The 24,178-nt window shown below is 43.1% G+C and overlaps 1 protein-coding gene across 8 annotated transcripts in view; it reads right to left on the bottom strand.

Moving 5' to 3' along the window:
• The window catches only part of DLC1 (DLC1 Rho GTPase activating protein), a 251,918-nt gene that overhangs the window by 9,126 nt on the left and 218,614 nt on the right, over nt 1-24,178 (bottom strand). For 5 of the 8 annotated variants that reach the window (XM_035114152.3, XM_035114153.3, XM_035114151.3 and 2 more), the window contains 7 exons: nt 21,688-21,769; nt 15,135-15,198; nt 9,303-10,720; nt 7,756-7,932; nt 5,195-5,354; nt 4,432-4,630; nt 154-379 (listed from right to left, as the gene is read on the bottom strand). In XM_035114152.3, the coding sequence (XP_034970043.3) occupies nt 154-379; nt 4,432-4,630; nt 5,195-5,354; nt 7,756-7,932; nt 9,303-10,720; nt 15,135-15,198; nt 21,688-21,769 (2,326 nt within the window). The remainder of the gene's footprint in view (nt 1-153; nt 380-4,431; nt 4,631-5,194; nt 5,355-7,755; nt 7,933-9,302; nt 10,721-15,134; nt 15,199-21,687; nt 21,770-24,178) is intronic. The other 3 variants (XM_060278815.2, XM_060278818.2, XM_088660922.1) reach the window with 1 other exon arrangement.

Here is a 24,178-nt window from a genome sequence, read left to right as displayed (position 1 = left end):
TCAACCTGTTTCCACTGTTCAGTGGGAAGAATTTGCACCAGCCCAAAGGTAAATGAGATTTTTTAAAAAGGGGGAAAGAGTTCAAAGCGTCTTAAGGAAAGGCTTATTTAAGTGCCCGACAAACCACCAGGAAGAAACAGAGGACTGAGCTACCTGGAGACTTGCCTTGGGGAAGAATTTTCCCTCTTGAGGGTGTTCAAGTGGAAAAGCGAAGGCGCTAAGCACACAGCCAGGTTTGTCGGTGTCATCTGGTTTTCCTTCACAGCGGCCGTGACGTCACTCAAAAAGTATAGGAGGATCTGTAGGACTTCTCTGTTCTCATCTGGTAGAAGCATAATGGCTGCCTTGATCGCCTGGAGATGCTGGTCCTTTGGCACATCTGCACAAGATTAGCAACCCTCTCGTCAAGTCATTGATTTTCCACACATATAGCACGAATGCGTCCCAAAGCAAACTCTTAGCTTCAAATATTTCTGACTCGAGTCTGAAGCGATTTCCTTCAGAGCGCTGCATACCATTCATGGCACAAACGAGTAGATTTCCCTCCCCCCTCCCCATTTTTTTTTTTAGTCAACAGCTTAACTGCCCTCAGGTATTTCCTGCCTAGCAAGAGACTCAACAGTAAAACAAAGCTGTGCATATTCCAGAGTTAAATTTAGAATTTCATTTCGAGAGCCACACACTTCTGCAGACTCGCTAAAAGGGCTGTTAAATTAGATTTTTTTTGGGGGGGGGGCTCCTTCGGTTTATTAACATGGGTGGTGATGAAAATGCAAACACTAAGCTCAGCCAACCTGGACCCCAGCAAAAATTTATACACGCCAGTGAAACACACTCCTCAACTGGGGAGGCAATTAAAATAAATAGCCCTTAAAAACGGTTCCCAACTTTGGCACCACAAAATATCCAGACGGTACTTCAATAAGCAGAGAGGATTGCTTCATCGGACAATGATGTAGTCAGTGAAGACTGGGTGGGGAGTCATCCCTAATGTACCGCCACATACTATCACACAGATCCATGGCTACAGAGCACAACAAATACTTTCAATAGCAAATGTCCTTTTAAAAAAAACAACACAAAAAACGGCTGGTGGCGGTGGGGAGGACTGACAAAATCTTGATTTGTTTTGATGCACCAGGGGTTGAAAAATATCCAAAAGCCACTCAAGGGACTCGTGTAAGTGGTCTCAAATTGTGGAGTGTGCTCCGCTTGGGGGAGTTGTGTACATGGAAGAAAGGAACACAAAAATCCAGGGAAGGATAGATCTGGAGGCAAGTAGCTCTTGCCTCTCGTCATCAGCCAAGACGCAAAGGGGTGGGCCAAATGTTTGCTAGTATTTATTTGATTTAGATACCTTCACCAAGAGATCTCAGGGCAGTTCACAAGATAAAAACATGAGATGTTATGTTTTTTATTATTATTAGCAAAAACAGATACCGGTAGCTAAAACACACAACAACAAAAAAACAACCTCACTCTCCCACACATTTAAAAGGCTGTAGAATATTAATCAGCCAAGGGCCTCCTGGTTGAAGAGGAACATTTGCGCCTGTCACCTAAAGATATAGAAGGAATGCCAGAGACGAACCTCCCCGGGGAGAGCATTCCACAAATGAGGGGCCACTGCAGAAAAGGCCCGTTCTTGTGTTGCCACCCACAGGACCTTATGTGGAGAAGGCACACAAAGAAGAGCCTCAAAGAAGATGATGAAGGTGGAGTCTGGTAGTAGAGAATTCTCATTGGATTTATGAAGGCAGGTGCTCTCACCACCTGACCCATATCAGCCCAAGCTGATGTCATGAGGTTATGCTTTCCTGTTCTTGTGTGTTTTAAGATGGGTCATATTTTATTCCCCTCCCCACCAATGTGGGATTAGTGCCCCAATACACAAATGTTGGATACATAGCATGGAGGTCACCTAGATGGTTGGCACCAAACTGAGGTGCATCAGAAAGCAGCATAGCTGCCAAGTATCCCATTTTTGCTGGGAAACCCCCTTTTTTCCTACTGTTTCCCGGCGGTCTCCTATATTGGTTATTATCCCGTTATTCTCCCTTAAATCCGCTCCTGTCGGCGGCCATTTTTCTGGTGCCACTTTGCCCTTCTATGGGCACCAGAAAATGGCGGTGCCGGCGCCAGAAGTTGCTTCTACGCGTGTCCGGAAACGCATAGATACAACTTCCGGTGGCCAGAAAATAGTGCCGCAAGTCGCTTTTACGCGTTTCCGGTCATGCGTAGAAGCAACTTCCGCCGCCGCCATTTTCTGGTGCCCATAGAAGGGCAAAGCGGCACCAGAAAAATGGCCGCCAGCAGGAGCGGATTTAAGGGAGAGTAGAGGGATAATAACCGATACGCAACTTCCGGTGTTGTGCGGCTGCCGATCCCGGATTTTTCCGTCCAGGACTTGGCAGGTATGGAAAGCAGAGGAGGCTTAGAAAGAGTGGGCAAGCTGAGAAAGCAGGAGGAACGCTAGACCTGCCATATCCAAACCTGGACATTATTGTTGGGACTACAATGTGCACCATCCCTTACTATTGGCCAAGCTGGCTGAGATGATGGGCAAGAGCCAAGGCTGGGCAAAACTGCTCTGGGCAAACACATATGATACAAGATACATCTGTTCTGATCCTAGCACTATGGTTTTGTTTTCCAAACAAATGAGGAATAGCCACTTCTGCCTGCTCCTCACATCATGGGGCATGTGAATTTCTCATAATATGCACATTGATACTACATACTTAAAAACAGACCAAAGTGCATGTTCGCTAACTGCAGGTGGATACTAAGGGATGAAAACTGAGAGACTAGGCATAGAGACACACTATCCTTTCAGAAAAGTGGTGAATAGTGAACTGACTTCTACTGCCTCCTCAATCCCTCCCATGTCATCGAGAGGGCAATGCAATGTAAACTGAACACGGCCTGCTTCTGTTATCTGCGGTTCTTAGATTTTGAAATAGATAATTATTGTCATTATTTTAAAAGTCACCCTTCTGCTTTACCAAGCACCCAGAAAAAAAAACATTTCACAGCAGGGAAAATATTATTAGATTTAGAAGAGGGGGGGTTATACTAGTTTCAATCTGAAAGGTAAACTCTGCCCTAGATATAGATACAAACCAGGTGGGGGGTGGGAAATCGTCCTGCATATGGACACAAATCTGCATGGCCAGTCTTCTCAGCTCTGCAAACCTTTGCTTGGTGTCAGATCCACTGATCAACGAGGCAGAGGAATGGGATTTTAATCTGTGATTAAAGTTTTGTTTGATTGCAACTGTTTATATACAGTGGTACCTCGACATACGAAGTACTCGACTTCCGTATTTTTCAAGATACGAGCGGCAAAAACGGCTGCACGCTTACGTTTTTTCAACCTCCAAAGGGAAACCGCAGCGCTTTTAGATGCGGTTTCCTCGACTTACGAATGTTTCCGTTTCCAGTTTTGTTTTGTTTTTAAAGGGGAAGCCACTTTTTCGACTTCCAAAATTTTTGACCTACGAAGGCGCCTTTGGAACGGATTATCTTCGTATGTCGAGGTACCACTGTAGTTTGAAAAGCCCTCTCACATGGCAAACTGCGTCAACACTTCAGCTCTGAGGAAACTGTACAACAGATGCCAGAAACTAAAAGGGTGGACTCAGCGAATGTAAGGAAACAACAATTCCCTCCCAGCACTTCAGGCCCCTGAATGCCACCCTAAATCTACTAAGGAGGATTGGGGGATCCTTTGGAGCAGATGGGGGGGGAAGGGATGCAGGGCAGGAAAAAAATCACTCAAAATTATCTCCCTCTCACTGTCTATCCCACTGATGGGTTCCTTCTGTCAATGGATGGAGGCCACACAAGAACACCAGAGGGGTTTTTTGTTATTCAGCAGAGTGACAAGTTGACTTGTCTCCATCATTTCCATGGGATGCTGCTGTTCCCAGAATTACCACAGGTTACCGAAAGACATTGTCTGAAAGATTTTTTTTTTAGTTTCTGTAGAGATGACACAGCATCCCTGAGTATCTTGGTATACAAAGCCGAACTATGGGGGAATTCAGTAGCTGGGAGACGATCTGGTGACACAAAGCCTAAACCCTTTACCTATAGAGAGCCAGTAAATTGCAGTAAATATGGCAATAATAGTAACTGTAAGATGCTTGTTGATGCTTACGAACACAACAATTGACTCAGAATTAGCTAGCCTACACTTATATTTCTCCTTGCAGCCTTTTTTTGGTGTTATTATTCTGGTGTGCACATGCCTCGTTCTATTGCACTGTCTAAGAACCTGGTCAGACCTTCTGTAAATATTTTTAATTACTTACACAGTATGAAGCAACATTTGTTTTTCAGTCCCAAACGGGACATATTCTGCATTGTAAGGAGAGGCGGCTATTTGAGAATGGCTACAAATGAAACTACGAACAACCCAGGACTTACATTGGTAGATCTGTAGGAAAGTCTCAGAAAGTTTGTTGGTTATGAGTGGCTCTGGCAGATCGCGGAAATATTGCTTCAGCATGTCAGCCACGTCATAGGCAGACTGCCCTTCATAATTTATTTTGCCTGTTGAGCTCTCATTCATTTGTCGCAACGCCTGGATTCTTGACTTGACTCCAGATTTTCGAAAAAGCCCAACCTATGTAACAAAAAAGAGGTACCCCTTACACAGAACAGGGACATTTCTTTGAGGGTATATTGTGCTCGCAGTTAATAATGCGTGAAGATTCTGAAACCAGAATTCTAGACGTATTTCAAAATCAACATTTGGTTTTGTGAGGAAATAGCAGGAAATGCAGACCTTCCCATATTCTGCCGAACAGAAGTGGCAGAGTATGTGTTTGATCATTTGCCATGTCAAACAATCAGGGAAGAAGGTATCACACAAGCTTTTCCTGGACACCAAAACCTTTCCAAAGGTAAGTAGTTGATCCACATGTGGAAGAACACGCAAATATGCTGCCGCCACCATCATCCCCAGAGTTTGAAGTACTACAACGTGTAGCTCTTTTTGTGGGATACACTGATATAGGACGGAGAATGGCAGAAATTGTTTTTGAGTTTGAAGCTCATAGTCCAATTCCAAACCTATTTGTTTGACTCACTTAAACAAGAAAACAAAAGGAACTGAGAACACCTGTGAAAATGAAGTTCAGGGATCATGAGGCAGGCTGAAACCCAGGAGCACAGCAAAGACTCTAACCTGATCCAGGCAGTGGTTGCGAAGGTATCGCATGGCTTGCTGGATGCTCTGAGGAAGAGGCTGTCCTGTACGCTGGACATTAACGGTGAGGGGAACGCCAAACACATTTCGGTCTTTATAATCTGGAACTTTTATCCTCTTCATAAACTTTGGCACAGCCCTGCAGGAGGGAAGGAATACGGTCAAGATTAACAACCTTCCAAGTGTGCATGTGTGTCATGCTGTCTCTTTCCAAAACATCTCACATTTCTATTTCTATCTGCGGGCTGTCGAATAAGTAGCACACCAGAAAACACAAACTCACTGAGAATATCAATATAGAAATCTTGACTGTGGCACTGAGTTGACATTCCACTATGTTAAAGGGGGGGGGCACAAGGTAAGGAAAAGAACCATAACAGATTTTAAAAGGGCTTTACAGGTGCTGGCAATGACAGACATGCAAACAAGGACTATAGTTTAGATTTAGACACCTGCTTTTTATCTGATTAAATTAAAACTTAAATAAACATGCATTTTATTACTCTTATTTTTGCATTTTTATATAATGCATTTCCTCCAGCATGGAGCTCAAGGCTGTGTATGTAGGATTCCTGGATGTCTTGCACCTATGTACTGATCAGAACTACTGCCCCATCCCAAATGCTGCAGGAAGTGAGATATAACAAAACAAAAGTTATATCTCACTTAGAATAACAACTTGAATGGCTTTTTATTCTCTTTTACTGTAACATATTGGAAGAGTCACCACAAACAAACAAACAAATGTGCCCTTATTTTGCATCTCCACCAATTGAATGCTTTTAGGAGATTAATCTTCCCATCCTAGGTCGCTCCTATATTTTTACCCCCCCCCAGTTGACTCATGAGTCAAGTTGGGAAATAAGTTGTAGCCAACATTCCAACGTCAACAGAGACAACGTCTTTGCATCCCAGGTAATATAATCTCCTCCCTTATTTGGGAAATCAACTTCCATCAGATTGGCGGAATGAAGGGTATTACAAAATGTTCGCAAGATCAGCATTAGCAACAAGACTTCTGTGCAGGTGGGAGCTCTTATCTTTTCCATCTCTTGCTACGAAACCATTTGATTTACGCCACCCAGGTGACGACTCCTTGGTGATATGGCCATGTCAAATTATTTAAGTTGGCTGCATCAAAAATGCTTAACCGTGTAGCTACAGAATAAATCTGATAGTATCAACGAAATAGACGGATCCTTCCACTGGCAGATGGATCTTTTCAGTTAATTAGTTAACCTTGTGTACCAGAATCTGCCGTGCCTAAAAGGTACCAGGCAGATTGAGGGTGGTCATGTCAACCCCTGTAAGAGTCAAACGCAAATCTAGCAGTCAATGACCCTTTATAATCTGACTTCTTTAGGGCTCTAGGGAAAGATAGACATGTGAACAATGAGCTTTTTGTATGTTAACCACTCGCTTTAGAAAGCCCTCCAACCCGTCCCACCACCCACCAGCCTGTGTCGCAGCAGGAAACTGATGTAATAAGCTGGCGTTTGCCAGCAACAAGTTTCAGTTCAACAAATGACCTTTCAGGCGTGTTTCTCCCCACCCCCCACCCCACCCTGGCACCTTCCTTCTCTATCACTTCACCCACCCACTTTGGTAAAAGGCCTTTCCATTTGGTTTTGACGAGTAGGAAAAATCTACCCGCAAGAATTCCAGAGCCCTGCTATTTCACTTAATAAAACCGTTCTGAGTTTTAAATTGAGATCAGCTAGGAAGCAAGTTGGCGCGCAGAGCAAATACTAGCATAGCAGGCAAAACCCATAAAATTCTAAAATCACACTACAGCTACGTAAACAGCATTTTAGGTTTATGAATGACTAATCCTCCCCGTGCAAATACCCCACCTCATTTGCGTTTCCACAGGGTTTTAACATACGGCGCTATTGACACGAGCGCTCGCATAGTTTGCATTTTGTCACAACACACAGCAGCGGAATGCAAAAAAGAAACACACATTACGACATCTGCAGAGAATCCGAAGCATGCAAGGATAAACTGGTCAATACTTATTTCTGTCTTTCAGAACAAACAACTTCTGTATTTAGCACAGCTCCCATAATAACAGTCTTTGAACAGGACGAGCTTTGATGCTGGAGTTTAAATACTCTCTGTGACTCCCAGGGAAAGGAAGGAGGAGAAAGACCAGATGGTAGTAGAATTGGGAACAAAAAAACACCAAATACCACCCCACAGAACTTATATTGTACTTTTGACTGCTTCAGAATCCTACAGGACCAGCAACAGAGATTAGGCAATGCAGGGTTTTCCGAAAGCATTTATCTGGCAAAGGATAACTGGACATGAATATGGTCCAACTCAATGTTTAAAGATAAGAGGGTGTTCTCAATTTTACCTATCACCCATTCATCCATGCCAAAACCCCAAGCCTAAGCAACTTTCAAAGGCAGTGCACACCTAAAAAAAAAGGGGGGAAAAAGATCGACTGGTTTTTGGCAGAAAGGAATGAACACTTTATGTTTTACTGTTTGTAGGTTCTGACTAGCCTCCCAGAGATGTATGCAGCTCCTTACCAGCTGAAGCCATGTTTATTGGAAGGTGTATATTTCTCCAAGAGGGCAGTTAACTTCAAGAGGGAATATTTCTGCAGAAGGTTCATCTGTGCCACAGACTGGCAGTCAATCTGTAGCAGTGCTGAGCTTAAGCTGGGTCGATGGGAGCTCTGAAAGCTGTGCCACCTCATTCTGTGCCTTCAGGGGAGGGAGAAAGAGAGACATTGGATGGTTAGAAGCCAGAGTTAAGTGGAAAGCCAAGCACCTGCTGTACCATTGCAAGACCTCAGATGTTGATGACATTTGGAACTTAAGTACTCCTTGCACAGTGTGTGTAAAAATATTGCAAGGCTAAATTTGCCAGAGTCTGATGCCCCTACTCCCCTCAGAGAGCTTCAGTTTCCAGAGTTTCTGGGGAAGAGGGACTGATTGTTAAACCACTCTGGAAATTGTAACTCTTTGTGAAAAATACGGGTCTCCTAACAACTCTTAGAACCCTTAAAATAACTGCAGTTCCTAGGATTCATTCAAGGAAGCCATGATGCAGAAGAGGGAAAATGCTTGTTCTGACTTGTGGGTATTTGACAGGGCACTTTCTATAACTCCTCAGTTGGGCTAACTGGTTTTTTTGTTTTGTTTTGTCATAAGCCGGTCCAGAAAACCGTGTCTGTTTCTAGACACAGAGCTATGTAGAATTTTCCAGTCACTACCACATGTATTTGGGATTCTGTAGCCACTCTTTGTATATACAGTGCTTAAGAGTAAAACTGCTTCTTCAACTCAGAACATGATTAGAATATGACTGCATTTTTTTAAAAAGGAATGTCGTAAAAAGGGGTTTTTATTCTGTCAGGCCTTTGGGAAACAAGTTTTGCTCCTGTCGATTATTTTATAGCTTGCTAGTGCCTTTCTGTCATGTTTTTGGGTTGTTGGTTTTATTTGCGGTACTTTTGCGCGTGCCATTTTGTGAAAATAGCAGTTTGTGATTTATAAATGAAAAGTGCCATGAGGAGTTTTTATGCAAATGGGTTTTAAGGGTTATGGAAAGGGTTCTACTGAAACGCCTTGTTTTGGTTATATGCTACACCCTTTGGGCTCTTTAGCCTTTTTTGTACATTGGTTGAATACTTCTTTTAGTATGTGACTAACAGGCCAAATAAACACATAATAAAATTAAGATTCCTCTTTATATCCCATCCTCAAATATAAAAGCCAACATGCTGTTGAAAAGCATCACAATTCCTATGTACGCTGTATCAATACAAACATACATATGTAACTAAAACCACACAAGCATGCATATACACCAATATATATACAGTGGTACCTTGGTACTCGAATGGCTTTGCTCTGGAACAAAATGGCTCCTGAATGCTGCAAACTTGGAAGTAAGTGTTAAGGTTTGCGAACGTTTTTTTGGAAACCAAACATCCTACGCGGTTTCCGCTTGAGTGCAAGAAGCCCCTGCATCTAATTGGAAGCCATGTTTTTGAATGGCTTCGGGAGTAGAATGCGTTAAGTTCAAGAACCGAGGTACTGTTGTAAAGTGAAAGTCTGTGTTTACTAACCTGTTAGAACGTGTTAATGATGCTCCCACCCCAGAGTCTCTTCTTTCCTGGATCCCTGTTGATTCTTCCGTATCAATCAAGGAATTTCCTGTACTGTCGAGGTCACTGGGTATTGTCCTATCATTGTCCACATCGAGGAGGATCTGCTTGGGAGACGAAGGGCATGGAGACACTGAGTCTAGGGCTGAATCAGAGTCTCCTTCGTCTGAAAACTTCTCGGACCACTGGTTCACAATTTTCTGCATGCCTTTGACATGATACAGGATGTCATCGAGCTCAGGAAAGAGGTCTTCATTCTCAAGGCCAGCCAGGTCGCCCGTGCTGGAATACAGGATAGATCCTGGCACGTTGTCGTAAATGCTGAGGCGGCTGCACATGGAGCTGGAAGAATTGCGCCTCTTCCCAAGGCTCAGGTCTTTGGAGCTGTCAGAACTGTTCTCCCTCCTGAGGGCGAGATGGCTGTGGCCATGGAAGCTCCCCGTTCTCCAGTTGACCGAAGTGCTGTTCTCCGAGGGAGCAAAGTTACCATTGGAGAGGGCTTTGGGGAAAGTCCCAGGCTTGTGGTCTTCTGGAATGAAGAAGACTGTGTCTTCAGCAAAGCCCTCCCTGTTTTTGAAGTTCTGCTCCATGACATCGTTGAACGTTGATTGGTTGAAAGGATCAAAGCCTTCGAGGTACATTCCTACTCTTTTATTGTAGGCGCTGAGGCTGCGCGTCCTTGTGATGGGGCTTGGGGTGCTGACGGCACTGCTTGTTTCTGATTGGCTGCTACTACTGCTGGTCTGGGTGGAATTGGAGACGCTTCTTTTACGTACCATAGGTATGTTGATGTGGTTGCCATTGAGGGTGGAGATCTCTACGCAGTTCAGCTGCTTCAGTTTCTCTTCATCAACGCCTTCCTGCAAGATAGGCCCGCTGATGATAAGACCAAGCTTTGAAGGAGCTTTGCTTTTACCATGGTGGGAGCTTTTTATTTTAAAGCTCTCCATCCTCTTCAAGAGGCTTCTCGTTTTGGACTTGGCATTCTTCTCGTTAGTTTTCACGTTGAAATTGAAGTTTGACAGCTCTTTAGGAGAGGGCAAGCTGCTGAAGGAGTCCTCATTTGCCACGAAGTTGGCTGAGGAGCCAACACTGATGACAGAGTTGGTTCTGGTGGTGGGCGCTTCGCTCTGAGGGGCATCTGGGTGGCTGCTGATGCTGTGGACGGAAACTACCTCCTGACGTTCGGTGTGGTCAGTTAGCAGGCCTCCATGACTAGCTGCACTGCTGAGATGAGCCGCTTCTGGGCATGAAGGATTCACATCCTGCTTCGGGGGGAAGACGTCAAATTCCTCAAGCCTGGACCACCTCTTGCTGTCCCTCTGGAAGGTCCACTTGCCACTTATTGCACAAGGCTCATCTTCATCCGAATCCTCACTCTGCAATGAAACAGGACATCCCTAATCATTACAAAAAAAACAAGGCAATAAAATACACCAATGGCAATACAGTTCATTTCAAATCAATGTTATCTCAACTAACAATGTCCTACTGATGTGAACACTTTGGTATTTTCTGCTCTTTTTTGTAAGCCAGTGGAGGCTGGTTTCATGTCAGTGTGATAATCCAAGAAGTTCATTAGAAGAGAAGAGCCAGTGTAGGGTTGTGCATGCAGTATCAGACTCTGTCTGGGAGACTAGGGTTCATATCCCAACTCAGATGTTGGCTGCATGTTACATGTAACTGTGCACAATGGAATCCTATCAATATTTTTTTTTAAAAAAAGAAAGCATCAATTGCCACATGATATAAGAAAGTATGGCGGTCAGCTTTGGTAGAAAAACCAACTAACGAATTAAAGCTTCTGAGGGGCGTGGAACAAAAGGACACACTTGCAACAGATGGGTATGCCTTTATTATTATGTCTGCAGGCAATCCATGTCCCCCTTCTGCTCTCTTCCAGGTCCAAAAGGACCCATAGATCAGCGGTTGCGTGTCACTTGAACACACACAAAATGGTTGCTGCCTTTACAGCAAAAGAAGACACGGCAGAACCTCCCTCACATTACAGCCATACCTCGTTTTATTGTGCTTTGCAGATAGTGCTCCTCATGAGGATGTGGGTGCAAATGCAGGCATGCCAGTCATTTCCAGCGAAAGGAAGTCCCCCACCACCACCTCACTTCTGGCCATGGGGAGTAGAGCTGGCTAGGCCTGGAGCTGGGGTGGGGGTGGGGCAGGGAGCTGCCTTAACAGACTACAGTATAGTGCAAAAATTACTTTTATATGCACCGGGAAACAAAAAAAAAACAAACGACTCGCTTTATTGCAGTGGTCTGGAACTGAACCTGCAATCGCTCCGAGGTCTGCCTGTACAAAATTTTCTGGCTGGTGTAATTTCAAGCTATAATTTGTTTACTCATTTTGATAACTGACTGGAATTGCGTTGTTCTAAGGGTTGCTGGCCTCATGGTAATATGCAATCTCATCTCCTGAGGAGGGTTGGGGTTTTGTGTGTTTTACTGTTATCTGCATCATGTGGAAACAATAGCTAACAATAAAAATAATAAATAATGAAACCCAGTGCATGCAACATATAAAAACTATACTCAACATAAAACTGCTTTTGAAAAAGGAAGAAAAGCAGCTGGGAGAGGGGCAGATTATGAGCGAAGAAACAGCAGGGTGAGGGGGTGGTTCATCTTCGCTATGCCTGGTATTTCCTCACCCCAAACAAAAGTTTTGTATGTAAAAGACACCAGGATCAGGCAGGTCTGAAATCCTGAGAGAACTGGTTCTAGCCAGCATAGACATCAAAGAGCTAGATGGACTAACGGCCTGATGGACTAATGGGTTGAAGACCCTTCCTAAAGGCTAGATTTTCCCTCACTAGGATTTTTTTTAAAAGGGGGGGAAGACCTACTTTTTGAAATCTGCCACTTGGAGGTGGGGATCCCTACAGAATACTGGGCTGTATCACAACAATGTGGTCCTTTCCCTACAAACAGCCATTAAGGTGCTGCTGCTGCTGCTGCTGCTGCTGCTGCTGCTGCTGCTGCTGCTGCTGCTGCTGCTGCTGCTGCGCTCTCTCTCTCTCTCTCTCTCTCATTTGAAACTTAAAGAAAACAGCTTTACAAAACAGAAGGAACTACGCAAATCTGCCGGTTACTATGTGCTGCCACTAGCCCCTGTAGATGTTCCATTAAGTTATATGAGATACCATATAGATCAGCGAAAAAGTGCGGCATGCATAAAATGTTCCACTGGAACCAGCGAGGGCAGGACCATCCAAGCACTGCTTTCTTGTTTATTTTCCTTAATGCAATTAAGAGGCAGATCTGAATTGTAGCAGCTTAACTCCTTACTGATCTTAAAGGTCTTTCAAGTGTGACTAATGAGGCCATGTGGGAGATTGCTGCAGGTTGATGCCTCCAGGCCTCTTACCATATCTTCTTGCCTCCTTCCCTCAACTCAGCAGCCATCAGTGTAGACAGGGGTAGGCAACCTCAGGCCCATGGGCTGGATGCGGCCCAATCGCCTTCTCAATCCGGCCAATGAATGGTCTGGGGGATCAGCGTGTTTTTACATGAGTAGAATGTGTCCTTTTCTTTAAAATGCATCTCTGGGTTATTTGTATGGCCTGCCTAGTGTTTTTACATGAGTAGAATGTGTGCTTTTATTTAAAATGCATCTCTGGGTTATTTGTGGGGCAGAGGAATTAATTCCACCCTCCCCAAAAAATAAAGTCCGGCCCACCAAATGGTCTGAGGGACGGTGGACTGGCCCACGACTGAAAACGATTGCTGACCCCTGGTATAGGAGAACCCCGAGAAGATGCTTTTTCAGGCATTGCTTCAGGCATTTAAAATATTTGACATCATGGAACTCGGGAGAAGCAGAAGTCAGCTGAGGATGCACATTAATGCACGCCCAACATGACAATAGCATGCATTCTTCCAGGAAGATCCGCTTCAGGTTTTTAAAACTAGGAAGCTAGGGCAGCATCAAGACTGCAGAAGTGGCGCCTCCACTTTTCACAGACATGGAACAGCATGTACAGCACATAACTTTCTTATTTGGTTGCTATACTGTCTAATAATTCTATTTGTGGTATTTCTTTCACACACTGGTGCACAATATAAAAACCAAACAAAGCTAAGAGTCTGTTTTTAAGGGGTAGGGGAGAATAGACCAAGGAGGACTAATGAGGGGGTATAGCTAAGAAAGGAATTTCTTTTACATACCTCCATTTACTTTCTCCCATTTTCTTGGGGAATGTTCAATTCTCTTGAAAGTTTAGACTGATTTTTCCCCTTAAATGAATGGGAATGTAATAGTTTCAAATCTATTTCAGATACCAGATTTCAACCGCTGGTTAAGGCAAATTCATTCCTCTGGGCATTTGGGAACAGAAGTAGTTCAGGTGTTCATGATTGGGTAGGATTGGGTAGTTATGTTAATGTTTCAGTTGGAAAAATGTATGAAGAAGGTTTATATGTAGTTATTGAGGCTATGCAGAATAGATGTATGATGTAGTGTGCTGCCCGGTCATGTACATGAAGTCTTGCACAAGATGATCACAATGTGCACTTGTGCTAAATTCAAGTTGTGTAGCAAAATCTTATTCTTGCACAACAGTCCGCAGAACAGTATCTCTGCCAGAATGTCTTGTGTTGGCATATTGCTCCATCCAACCCAATGTACTTTACTGCTTTAAATGTGGATATTCTAAAAACTGGTTTACTATTGCCAGCCGCTTTGGGGAGTCAAAAGCAAGCGTTACAAAATTTGTAAACAAGCACATTTTCAAAACAGTGACATTTCAGAACAGCCCCATGGTTGCATTCAGAAGAGTGCATTCAGAGGATTGCACAGGCAGAGGGCCTTCTTGGTAGTAGTGCCCACCCTGTGGAAGGCCTTCCCACCAGATTTCAAAGAAATAAACAACTATCTGACTTTTAGAAAACATCTGAAGGCAGCCCTGTTTAGGGAAGTTTTTAATGTTTGATGTTTTATCGTGTTTTAATATTCTGCTGGGAGCCAGCCAGAGTGGCTGGGGAAACCCAGTCAGATGGGTGACATACAAATAAAACAACAACAACAAACCATGCAATACTGAGGCAAACTCATTCTGCCCAGTCTGTAAGCTCCACCTGGTGCAGAGGACTATTTGCATTGGCCATCTTTAAGTAACTGATCAAAAACAGCCTATATAACATAGCGATGTGCCTTATAAAACTGTAGATTGTTGTCAAGATGACTGAAAAACGAAATGCTGACATTTCACATACTTGACATCTCTGGCAGCTGATTTGTTTTTTGTTTTTTAAAAAAACACTATTCAATGCAAAAGCGCCAAAATTCACACAGATTTGGTACCAGGATATCAATTAACAGATCTTTACAATCATTTTGTAATGAACAGACTTTGATGGAGATGAAAAAACTCAGATTCCATCTTGAAAAATAAGGACCATCAGGCATGAAGCTTCCAGAAAGTGCAGGTTTAATCCTGACAACTCTGTGCCCATTAAAACAGACAGTCTGATGTTGAAGAATACCAGTCTGACCAATGATTTCTTTGTTTGCCAAATGGATAATCATAAGTGAAGAGAATGTAACTATGTCATCCTATGCATGCTCATACTTGGAAAGAAATGCCATTTCGTTGAATGGTGCAGACACAGTAAGTATGTTTAGGGCTGCAGACTGAATCCTATGCACACCTGCAAGGGAATAAGATCCACTGACATCAATGGGGGCTTACTTCCAAGTAAACATATACAGGACTGGGAAGCCAGAATATCAACCAATTCCTTACAGTACTGTGACAGATTCATCAAGGGCACTTACCCGCTTCCTGTGTGGACTGATCTCTAGCTTCATCATTGCACATTTGTTTAAAGTATTTAGACGCCTATGCAGGGAAGAAGAAAACAAAACAAGATTAACAGTAAACCTGTCATTCTGTGAAACTAACTATTTCAAATAAAAGATCATCTTGGAATCTCTCACTAAGCTTATTTACATGCAAATACCCCAAAGGGGAGCCCCAGAATAGCACATATGTTTAAATAACATCACGTTACATCAGCTGGATACCAGATTCTGTAGACTGGTTGGGATGCAGATGCAGAAGCGTAAGAAAAAACTGTCCTGAAGCAGTTCCTTATGAGTCAGGACCATAAAGGAGAACTTGTTCAGCCAGAAGCCATGAAATGTGGGTAATTGAGAGTGTGGCTCTTGTTCTTCTAATGGAAAACTACCAAGCCCTTCCAGGGACTGAACTTTCTTGGAATGCTGCACTCTATGCATGCAAGCAGGAGTAAGATATTTTGGAATAAACCGCCTGCATCTAGCATGGTGCTCAAATGGCCTTAAGGAGTTATCGGAATTGAAAAAGAACGTCTGAGAACTGCCAGCCATTTCCCCTTAATACGGTGCAATTTCACACAAGCTGGCTCAAAATGGACTTGGAGAGATGGAGAAATTGCTACTGCTGTTTAGCCTTATTCATTCAATTGCCTCCTAGAATGTCTCTGTGTGACCACCTCCCCTCATTTCCTTTAGCTCTCTCCTCAAAACTCGTCTTTTTCAGAACACAATCATCTCCGTAGTCCCTATGTTACATCCAACAAGTGTACAATGTGTTTATACAACAGCTGGGCCATACAATTATTCATATGTAATGCTCAACATGTGTAGAGTCTGTGTAACCAAAGTACCAGTTGTCTGCCTCTATGTACGGACATACAAGTGTTTGTGTGAAAGATTGTAACTTGTTGATTTGTACAGCTCAACGATTTGTGTATGCAGATTGTACAAACGTTTAATGTGAATAACTGTACGAATAAACAGCCAAACTATTTGCGTACACAGGTACACATATTGCACACTCGTTGAATGTAACATGTGGAAGGGTTTGCAGGATTGCTCACATGTGTTCAGGCAGCTTGTACCAGTGTTCAGTGTAACATCTGAACAAGTCCAGCTGGGATAGGGAGAGCATGAGGTTCTTAATCTCAGGGTTGTGGGTTCAAGCCCCACATTGGGCAAGAGATTCCTGCATTTCAGGGGGCTGGACTGGATGACCCTTGTGGTCCCTTCCAACTGTACAGCTCTATGATTCTAAGCCCAATTTCTCCAGGGCATACACCCATTTTAAATGATCAGAAGTTATAGCAACAAAGGAGCAGGCAACAATAATTGTAATTTATCATCAATATTACTATATGTACAAAATCGGGCAGAGGGGAAATCACTCTTTTCTTGACCAGATCAGATGGAATCCTTCTACCCGTATGTCTTTGTGTGGTGCAGCTCACTGAATCTGTTTTCATTTCCTCCCCCCTGCCCCATCTACCAAGCTAAAGCCTCAAAGAAGAAAACTAATTTCCCACACATCAGGTGCCTAGATTGTTCTTTTCAGTCTGTAATATAATTATTTTCAGTATAACTCTGGAAGAACTCTGCTAATCTATTCCCAAAATGAAGAAAATCAGATTACTTTTCTCTCTCTCAAGGTTGTACAATTTTTCTCGTAATTTTACACCAACACACAAAAATTAAACAAAAAGGATTGCTGTGTTGTTATTTTAAGTGAAAGTAGTTAATTAAAGTGAGCTTACCAGTAAAGATACTTCTTTATTTATTTTTAAATTTTTATTAAATAATACAAGTTACAAAGTATAAATAAAAATGTGCACCCCGTCCTCAAGACTATTCCATCATAACTATCTAATCTCCCAAAATTTGAGCACCTCTTGCGATGGTTTGACCCCTTTCCGTTTTCTTAGTACAAATACCTTCCATATCTCCTCAAAATCTTTCCTCCTCCATATTCCCTGTCTTACCTTGATATTAATTTATCATTAATAGCTATATCTCACACCTCTTTATACCATTCTTCCATTTGATATTCACCTTGCCCCTTCCACTTCCTAGCTATAATAACTTGTGCAGCTGTCAATAAATTTGTGAGCAAGTATTTCATAGCCTGCCTGCCATCCACCCTGTCATAAACTGATAACAATGCTACTACCTCTGGACTTTCAATCAGCTTTAACCCTGTGATTTCTGTTATCTCCGTAAACACCTTTAACCAAAACATTTCACTTGACCACAAGAGATGCAATGCTTTGGGGTCAAAGTACCTGAGACCCGGCTCAATTCCGGCATTACTCAGTACATCACATTGGCCCCACTAGGACACAACACTAAACTACAGTTTAGCACAGGGGTGGGTGGCAACCTTTTTTGGGTTCATGGGCACATTTCCAAACCAGAGAAACCAGTTGTCACAGGGCCCCTTTGGCAGGCCACATTCAGTCACACATGTATACACATGTATACCAACTGGAGAGAAAAATGAACAGGAGATCCTACACTGAGATAATATAGGGGCAAGAGGACTTAATCTCATAAGGTCTAGAGCAGGGGTAGCCAATCCAGATGTGGATGGACTAAAACCTCTCATCATCCATTGGCCATGCTGCCTGGGGCTGATGGAAATGGGAGTCCAACAACATCTGGAGAGGACAATGTTGACTATGTTGGTCAAGCGAAAACCTGGAGTTAAATAAATGAGGGATCTCCTGATTCGGTTATTTACTTCTTCTCCAAGTGAGAGGAATGGAGGAGAGAGTACAGAGGATCAAGATCTGCTTCCAAACCCAGGAGTTGTCCCACAGGGACTCCCTTCCAGGAATCCCCAAACACATTTCCATTTAATTTACAAAAAATTATATAAAATAACTAATTCAGCTTCCGATACATCAAATGAAATTAAGGGGCAACATTAAAATGGCTTGTGCATGCCTTCCTCCTTAAAAATAATGGAAAAGGGGGGGTGGAAATCTCCCAGTTTGGATCTCCAGGTTTGTTTTACATAAACATTTGCACATTTTACAACACTGGTCCCCACATGGAGTTTTATCTAGTTTCAACCTGTTGCATTTAACCAGCCCAACCACTTTGATCTGTCAGAGAGAACATATTTCCAGCTGGCCTGATAAGAGCTTTGATTTCAACAAGATTATCTGTAGCCTGCTCCTCAAAATAAGACCCTTAGGCAGCCGAAATAGATAAGTGTAGAGACGTGAAAACTATTTTCTTGGAGGTACCTTCAGAAGTTTAAACGTACACTTTGCAGAAAGGCAAAGAGTAAAAAAGCAGAACGCTAAACAAAGCAACCCTTTAAAATGAAAGAAGGACACAACATAGTAAGCCTAATTTGAAGACCCCAGTTTTAAGAGTTGCATGAGTGCTCTCTCTTGGAACGGTATAACGAGTGAACATTCAGAGCAAGGTTTCCCAAACTTGGGTCTCCAGCTGTTTTTGGACTACAACTCCCATCTTCCCTAGCTAGCAGGACCAGTGGTAAGGGATGATGGGAGTTGTAGTCCAAAAACAGCTGGAGACCCAAGTTTGGGAAACCCTGATTCAGACTATACCTGCACACATTGCATATATAAGAGGAAGATTGTAGTGCAGTAGTAGAACATCTCATTTGTACGCAGAAGGTCCAGGTTCAATTCCCAGTATCTCCCAAGTAGTGTAACAGTGATCCCTGCCTGAAATCTAGTCCATGTAGGGCTAGATGGACCCATAGCTGCCAAGTTTTCCCTTTTCTCGCGAGGAAGCCTATTCAGCATAAGGGAAAATCCCTGTAAAAAAGGGATAACTTGGCAGCTATGGATGGGCCAATGGACTAATACTGGGCTAGGTGGACCCACGGTCTGATGCAGAAGAAGGGAAGGCAGTTTCCTACATCATTATGTGTAAAGATCTCAGAATCAATGCTATACTATTTGGGAATCACCACCAGCAACATAACGATACTGGAGAAGTACTGCCTAAAGGACATTTTCATTTCCCCTAACATATTAAGTGCATGGAAACCAACTGTTGGTTGAGAAAGATATTTGGATGTTGCTTAGCAGCTGTGTACACTTAAAGGGGTAATCTGCTACGCCCTGAAATGGACGTTGCCGCACAATCCTAGACCTATTTAACCCAAAGTAAGTTCTGCTCAGTTTAGTGGGGTCAACTCCCAAGGAAGCAGGTACAGGGTTGTATAGCCTAACAATAAAAAACATTTATCTATGTGGGTTAAAGAAACAACAACTTTGCCTTCTACTAACCCTAAGAATCTAAAAAATACCACAGCAACTTTGATTGCTGGAAACTGCCTTGTAGAGAGAGGAAGAAGGAAGAAATCTGGGATACTGACAAAAACAAGAACCCACAAGATTCATGTTGTTTGCTTGCTGTTGTGTTAAGTGATTTACAACCCTGCATAGTCAAGTGTTTAAATCATGCAGGCACCCCCAATGAATAGGGAAGATCCCTGCTTCAGAATTTTACCCTATCCTAAACTTCTAGAGAGCTTTGGGGGGGGGGAGGAAAGAGGACCAAGACAAAGGGGGCAGGGTTTGCCAGCCTGAGCCCACCGTTCCTTGGTAAGTGACAATGAAGAAAGAAAACAGAATGCCTGAAGAGGCAATGGTGAAAACTGAGGTATATGATTATTCCTAATCCATTTATACCATTGCTATTTCATGGAGAAGACAAACTTAACAGAAGGGGAAAGTGCACACAATGGCATTCCTCAGCCACACTGCAAACCCAGTTCCCTCCTGGTTCCACAGTTTGAAAGACACTTGCACCCAAAACAGCAAATCAAATACTGGTCCAGCCCTCAATCTGGGACCTCCCCACTCGCTGCTCCTGCTCCTCCTCCTCCAGCTGAGGAAAGGCAGAATGCCTGTGCATAATTTGTGAAGCACCTTCTAAGTGCATTCATTCTATCAAGTTTACAGCAGCAAAATAAAGTCCTGTAACACACTTGACTGAATGAAGAGAGTCAATGCTTGGTTAGACTTGTAAATACCATCTGTTTGCAATTGATGAGACACATCATTAAACAGAGGCAAATTATTTTTCTTTTTAAAAACTCCTAAACCCATTTATGATGGGGGTTTTCTGCAAAATGTTAAGACCTACATACACTGAGTCAATCCATTGACTTACAAACATTTCACTTTTGTTGCTGCTGCTTTGGCTGAAAACAAATTTAGAATGCATCCTTGAGACATTCAAACTTAGCCCAACATATTCTTGTCTTGCAAGCGATCACCAGATAAACCACCAAGGCTACAGCTCTGTACCACAGTCTTTAAAATGCTATGACAATATCAGTTTTCCAAACACTAACCCCCTTGGATTAACCTGCAAATCAGATTTTGCAAATTATGGTAACAATAGGGAGTCAATACTGTTTGTTTCACCAAATAGAATATAAGCATGTCTTCTGAATGTTGTTTCCTTGAGTAAAGGATTCTCCAGATAGATTTCTCCCCAACCCGCCCTCCCAAAAAAGGAAAGAAAAATGATTTCCTTTTCTTAAGGGTTGACAACCATGCAAAATCCACATCTGCATTTATGTATCATGTTAAAAATGACTGGTTTTATTATTTAGCATTACATGCTTACACCCAAAAACGTGTTTTTAAGACTCCTCATTGAAGAAATTTGCAAAAAATAACTTTTGCCCCCTAAAATGGCACACCCTAACTTGATTGCTTTGGGGCTGAATGGGTGCAAGAGAGATTCAGAGGGAGGTTGCACAATCACACACATTTAGCCTTGAGTCCATGGCGGCAGTTTGAATGAACGCATCCTGCCCTATTCATTTTTCAAGTCCCAAACAAGCCCCTGCAGTAGTTCTGAGCCAGGCCCTGCATTTCTTAGCTGGAAGCAGAAGTGGTGACTGTCCATGAAGCTGAATCCAAGAAGATGGTTTCTTCCCATGGTATTCCAAGTACAGGAACCAGTGCTGGATTTACGTATAAGCTAAACAAGCTATAGCTTAGGGCTCCACTCTCTTGGGGCCCCCCAAAAAATTAAAGAAAAAACAACTGGATGTACATTTCCAAAATATAAGATAAAAAACAAATAAAATAAAACCTACATGCAGCAACATTGTTTTGTGTTGTGTAGGCTCCTATGATGTAAGTAATGGGCCCCGCCTGCTAGCCTGCTCCTTAAAATATCACTGGTTTGCTCATTTCTATATATAGGGTGCCTACAGTCTGGTTTATGGTTTAGGTCCATAAATTACCATATAGCATATATTCAACTAAAAAAATAGCGACAATTTGTTGTTGACAAAGGACAGCTAGACATATAAAGGGCCCCATTACCTTCAGTAGCTTAGGGCCTCAACAAACCTAAATCCGGCCCCGACAGGAACCCAGCATTCATTTACGATGAATATATAGCAACAAATGCTTTGGATTTCGGAGAATATTTGGAATTGACAACCAGACAATAAAAAGACTGGCGCTGAACCTATCCTTCCACTTGAAAACATCCTTTTTTTTGAAGCAATCTTTCCCCCACATACCTGCACAAAGCTTCAATGGCATCTCTGTCGAGAAAGTCATGTTCTCTCTTGACCGAAGAAATGTCAATGGGAAATATCAGATCTGCAGGAATCAAGATGGATGGGCAATCAAAAAGAATGCTTTTCCCAGAGATAAAACTTATTTCAAAGCAACCGGCTGTCTCCAAGACATCAGACGCAAGGGACCGGCTCCTGCAAGATAAATTTCCCTTCATACTGCCTTGGATGTGTGACAGGAGCCAGCTTCTCATATGGAACCTTCAACACACAGGACTGGCAACTGAAAATTCCCATGTGTCACAGGAAGGAAAAGGGGCGGAGGGAGAGCGAGCAAAGCACGGAGGAGCAAGCCAAGTCCACAATTGCATGAGCTGAGAAAAAACCTATCTGAACTTTAAAACAAACAATTTAACATTTTGAGGAAGCTTTCCAGGAGTCGGCCTGCACTGCATTTAGGCAATAGGTTAGCAATTCCAAAAGCACTGGAAGGCAATGAAGTGGAGAAATAAAACACAGCCTTGCGAGTAGCCAAGCAGATATCTTTGGATAAACTGACACTGACACTCTGTTATGAAGAGTTATGAACTGAATAGAGGGGAGAAACAAGCTGCTAGGAGCCTCCTGTTGTTTTCCATTCCCTGAAAACAATGCAGCGGGCCAGGCCTGCATGTTGGGGACCTACCACCCATCCGCTGTGTCTGGTGGTCCACAAGAGGGCTGGGTAAGCCTCTCCTGTTTGTGCTGCCTGTCTGGGATTGCAGAAACAGGGGCTTGTCAAGCACCTGGCAGGCCGCAATAGACGGCTGGTGGGCTGTGTTTGCTTTCCCAGTTGTGGAGACCTGTCTTAGATAAACACTTGGGGTGGGCGGCAAGGAGGAAGCAACAGCAGTGGCTGAAGTCTGGAAATCTACAGCTGCTCTGCAACTGAAACAGACATTTTTTTTTGCCACTCTCTACAGATTCTTGCCCCACCCATTGCTAAGACCATATAAGCACAAATCAAAGTGTTGGTGCTGACCTTTAAAGCCCTAAATGGCCTCGACCCAGTATACCTGAAGGAACGTCTCCACCCCCACCGTTGAGCCTGGACACTGAGGTCCACCTCCGAGGGCCTTCTGGTGGTTCCCTCACTGCGAGAAGTGAGGTTATAGGGAACCAGGCTGAGGGGCCTTCTCGGTAGTGGCGCCTGTCCATCAGATGTCAAGGAAATAAACAACTATCTGACTTTTAGAAGACATCTGAAGCCAGCCCTGTTTTGGGAAGTGTTGATGTTTTATCGCATTATTAATATTATTATTTGGTTGGGAGCTGCCCAGCGTGGCTGGGGAAACCCAGCCAGATGAGCGGGGTAAATTAAATTATTATTATTATTAAATGGGAAGTTAGCATTGACGTAGTGTAAAAATGGGCAGTCTGTGGCACTGCAGATGCTGCTGGACTCCAACTCCCATTAACTCCATCCAGCATGACCAATGGCAAGGGATGACAGGAGTCCAACAGCATCCCAATAGAGGTTCTCCATCCAGGAACGGGCTTTGGTAATCTTTCATAATATGGCGCCCTGTGCAAGCCCAAAATGTGGCACCGCCAAATGAACCTTCTCAATTTTGCATCACTGACAATGCTTAAAATAGAAAAAATATTATGTCTTTATGCACAAATCATTATAACCAGATCATGTACATTCAGACAAAAAGTTTCAGCCCTCTCTAATCCAGGCTTGCATGACTTCCAACTCACCAAGCCAAATATGGTTCCTTTGGGGGGCTCAAGAAACCTCCTGTTTATGCCTCCAGGACCACAAAAACAAGGCACCTTGGGAGCCACAAGCCATGAATTGTGGGCTCTGTTTGCCTTGGTGAGTCATCAGCCTCTCAGACAGACCACAAGCTAGCTAGCTAGGAATGCCATGAGTGGCAATGGAACCATGAAACCAGGTTTGATGGGGGAGCTTTTTATTTATATAAATTATGAAAATAATAACCAAGGGGTTTAGTATGTGTGCACATCCTTACATTAGAAAAAAGCTTCCTAGAGATTATGCACCTTGGCAGAGAAAAGGAATCAAAGTGTTCAAGAAAACCAAACTTGTCCAAATATAGGTTTTTGAACAAAGGAGTTGGACAATAGCAAGAGCTATCCTGCATGCTGATTTTCTTTTTTTAAGGACTTTTCTTGGCTCTGTGTCAGTACCAAATGTGAACAACATAATAGAAGGAAACTCAGTTGCTAAACAGATAAACAAAAGCATTGCCAAGTGTTGTCTCTGCAAGTGCTATTAGCGCCACCGGTTGCCAGAGCAGCTGCCAATTAAAGCCCGTCTCAGTCGCTCAACATGCTTTGCACTGCTGTAACTTCCACCACTAAATAATGAACTATCACTATGCAGTTATAACAAACAGCTGGGGGGAAGAAGTGATGCTGAAAGTGTTCTGGCAAATCTGTTGGGACACAGTACCAACAGATTCAACTTCTGTCAGATGCACTGAAA

The sequence above is a fragment of the Zootoca vivipara genome, chromosome Z1 (genome assembly GCF_965207765.1).
Source record: "Zootoca vivipara chromosome Z1, rZooViv2.hap1.1, whole genome shotgun sequence".
Lineage (NCBI taxonomy): Eukaryota > Metazoa > Chordata > Lepidosauria > Squamata > Lacertidae > Zootoca > Zootoca vivipara.
Note: the sequence above shows the minus strand (reverse complement) of the source record. Positions and strands in the feature narration are given on the sequence as shown.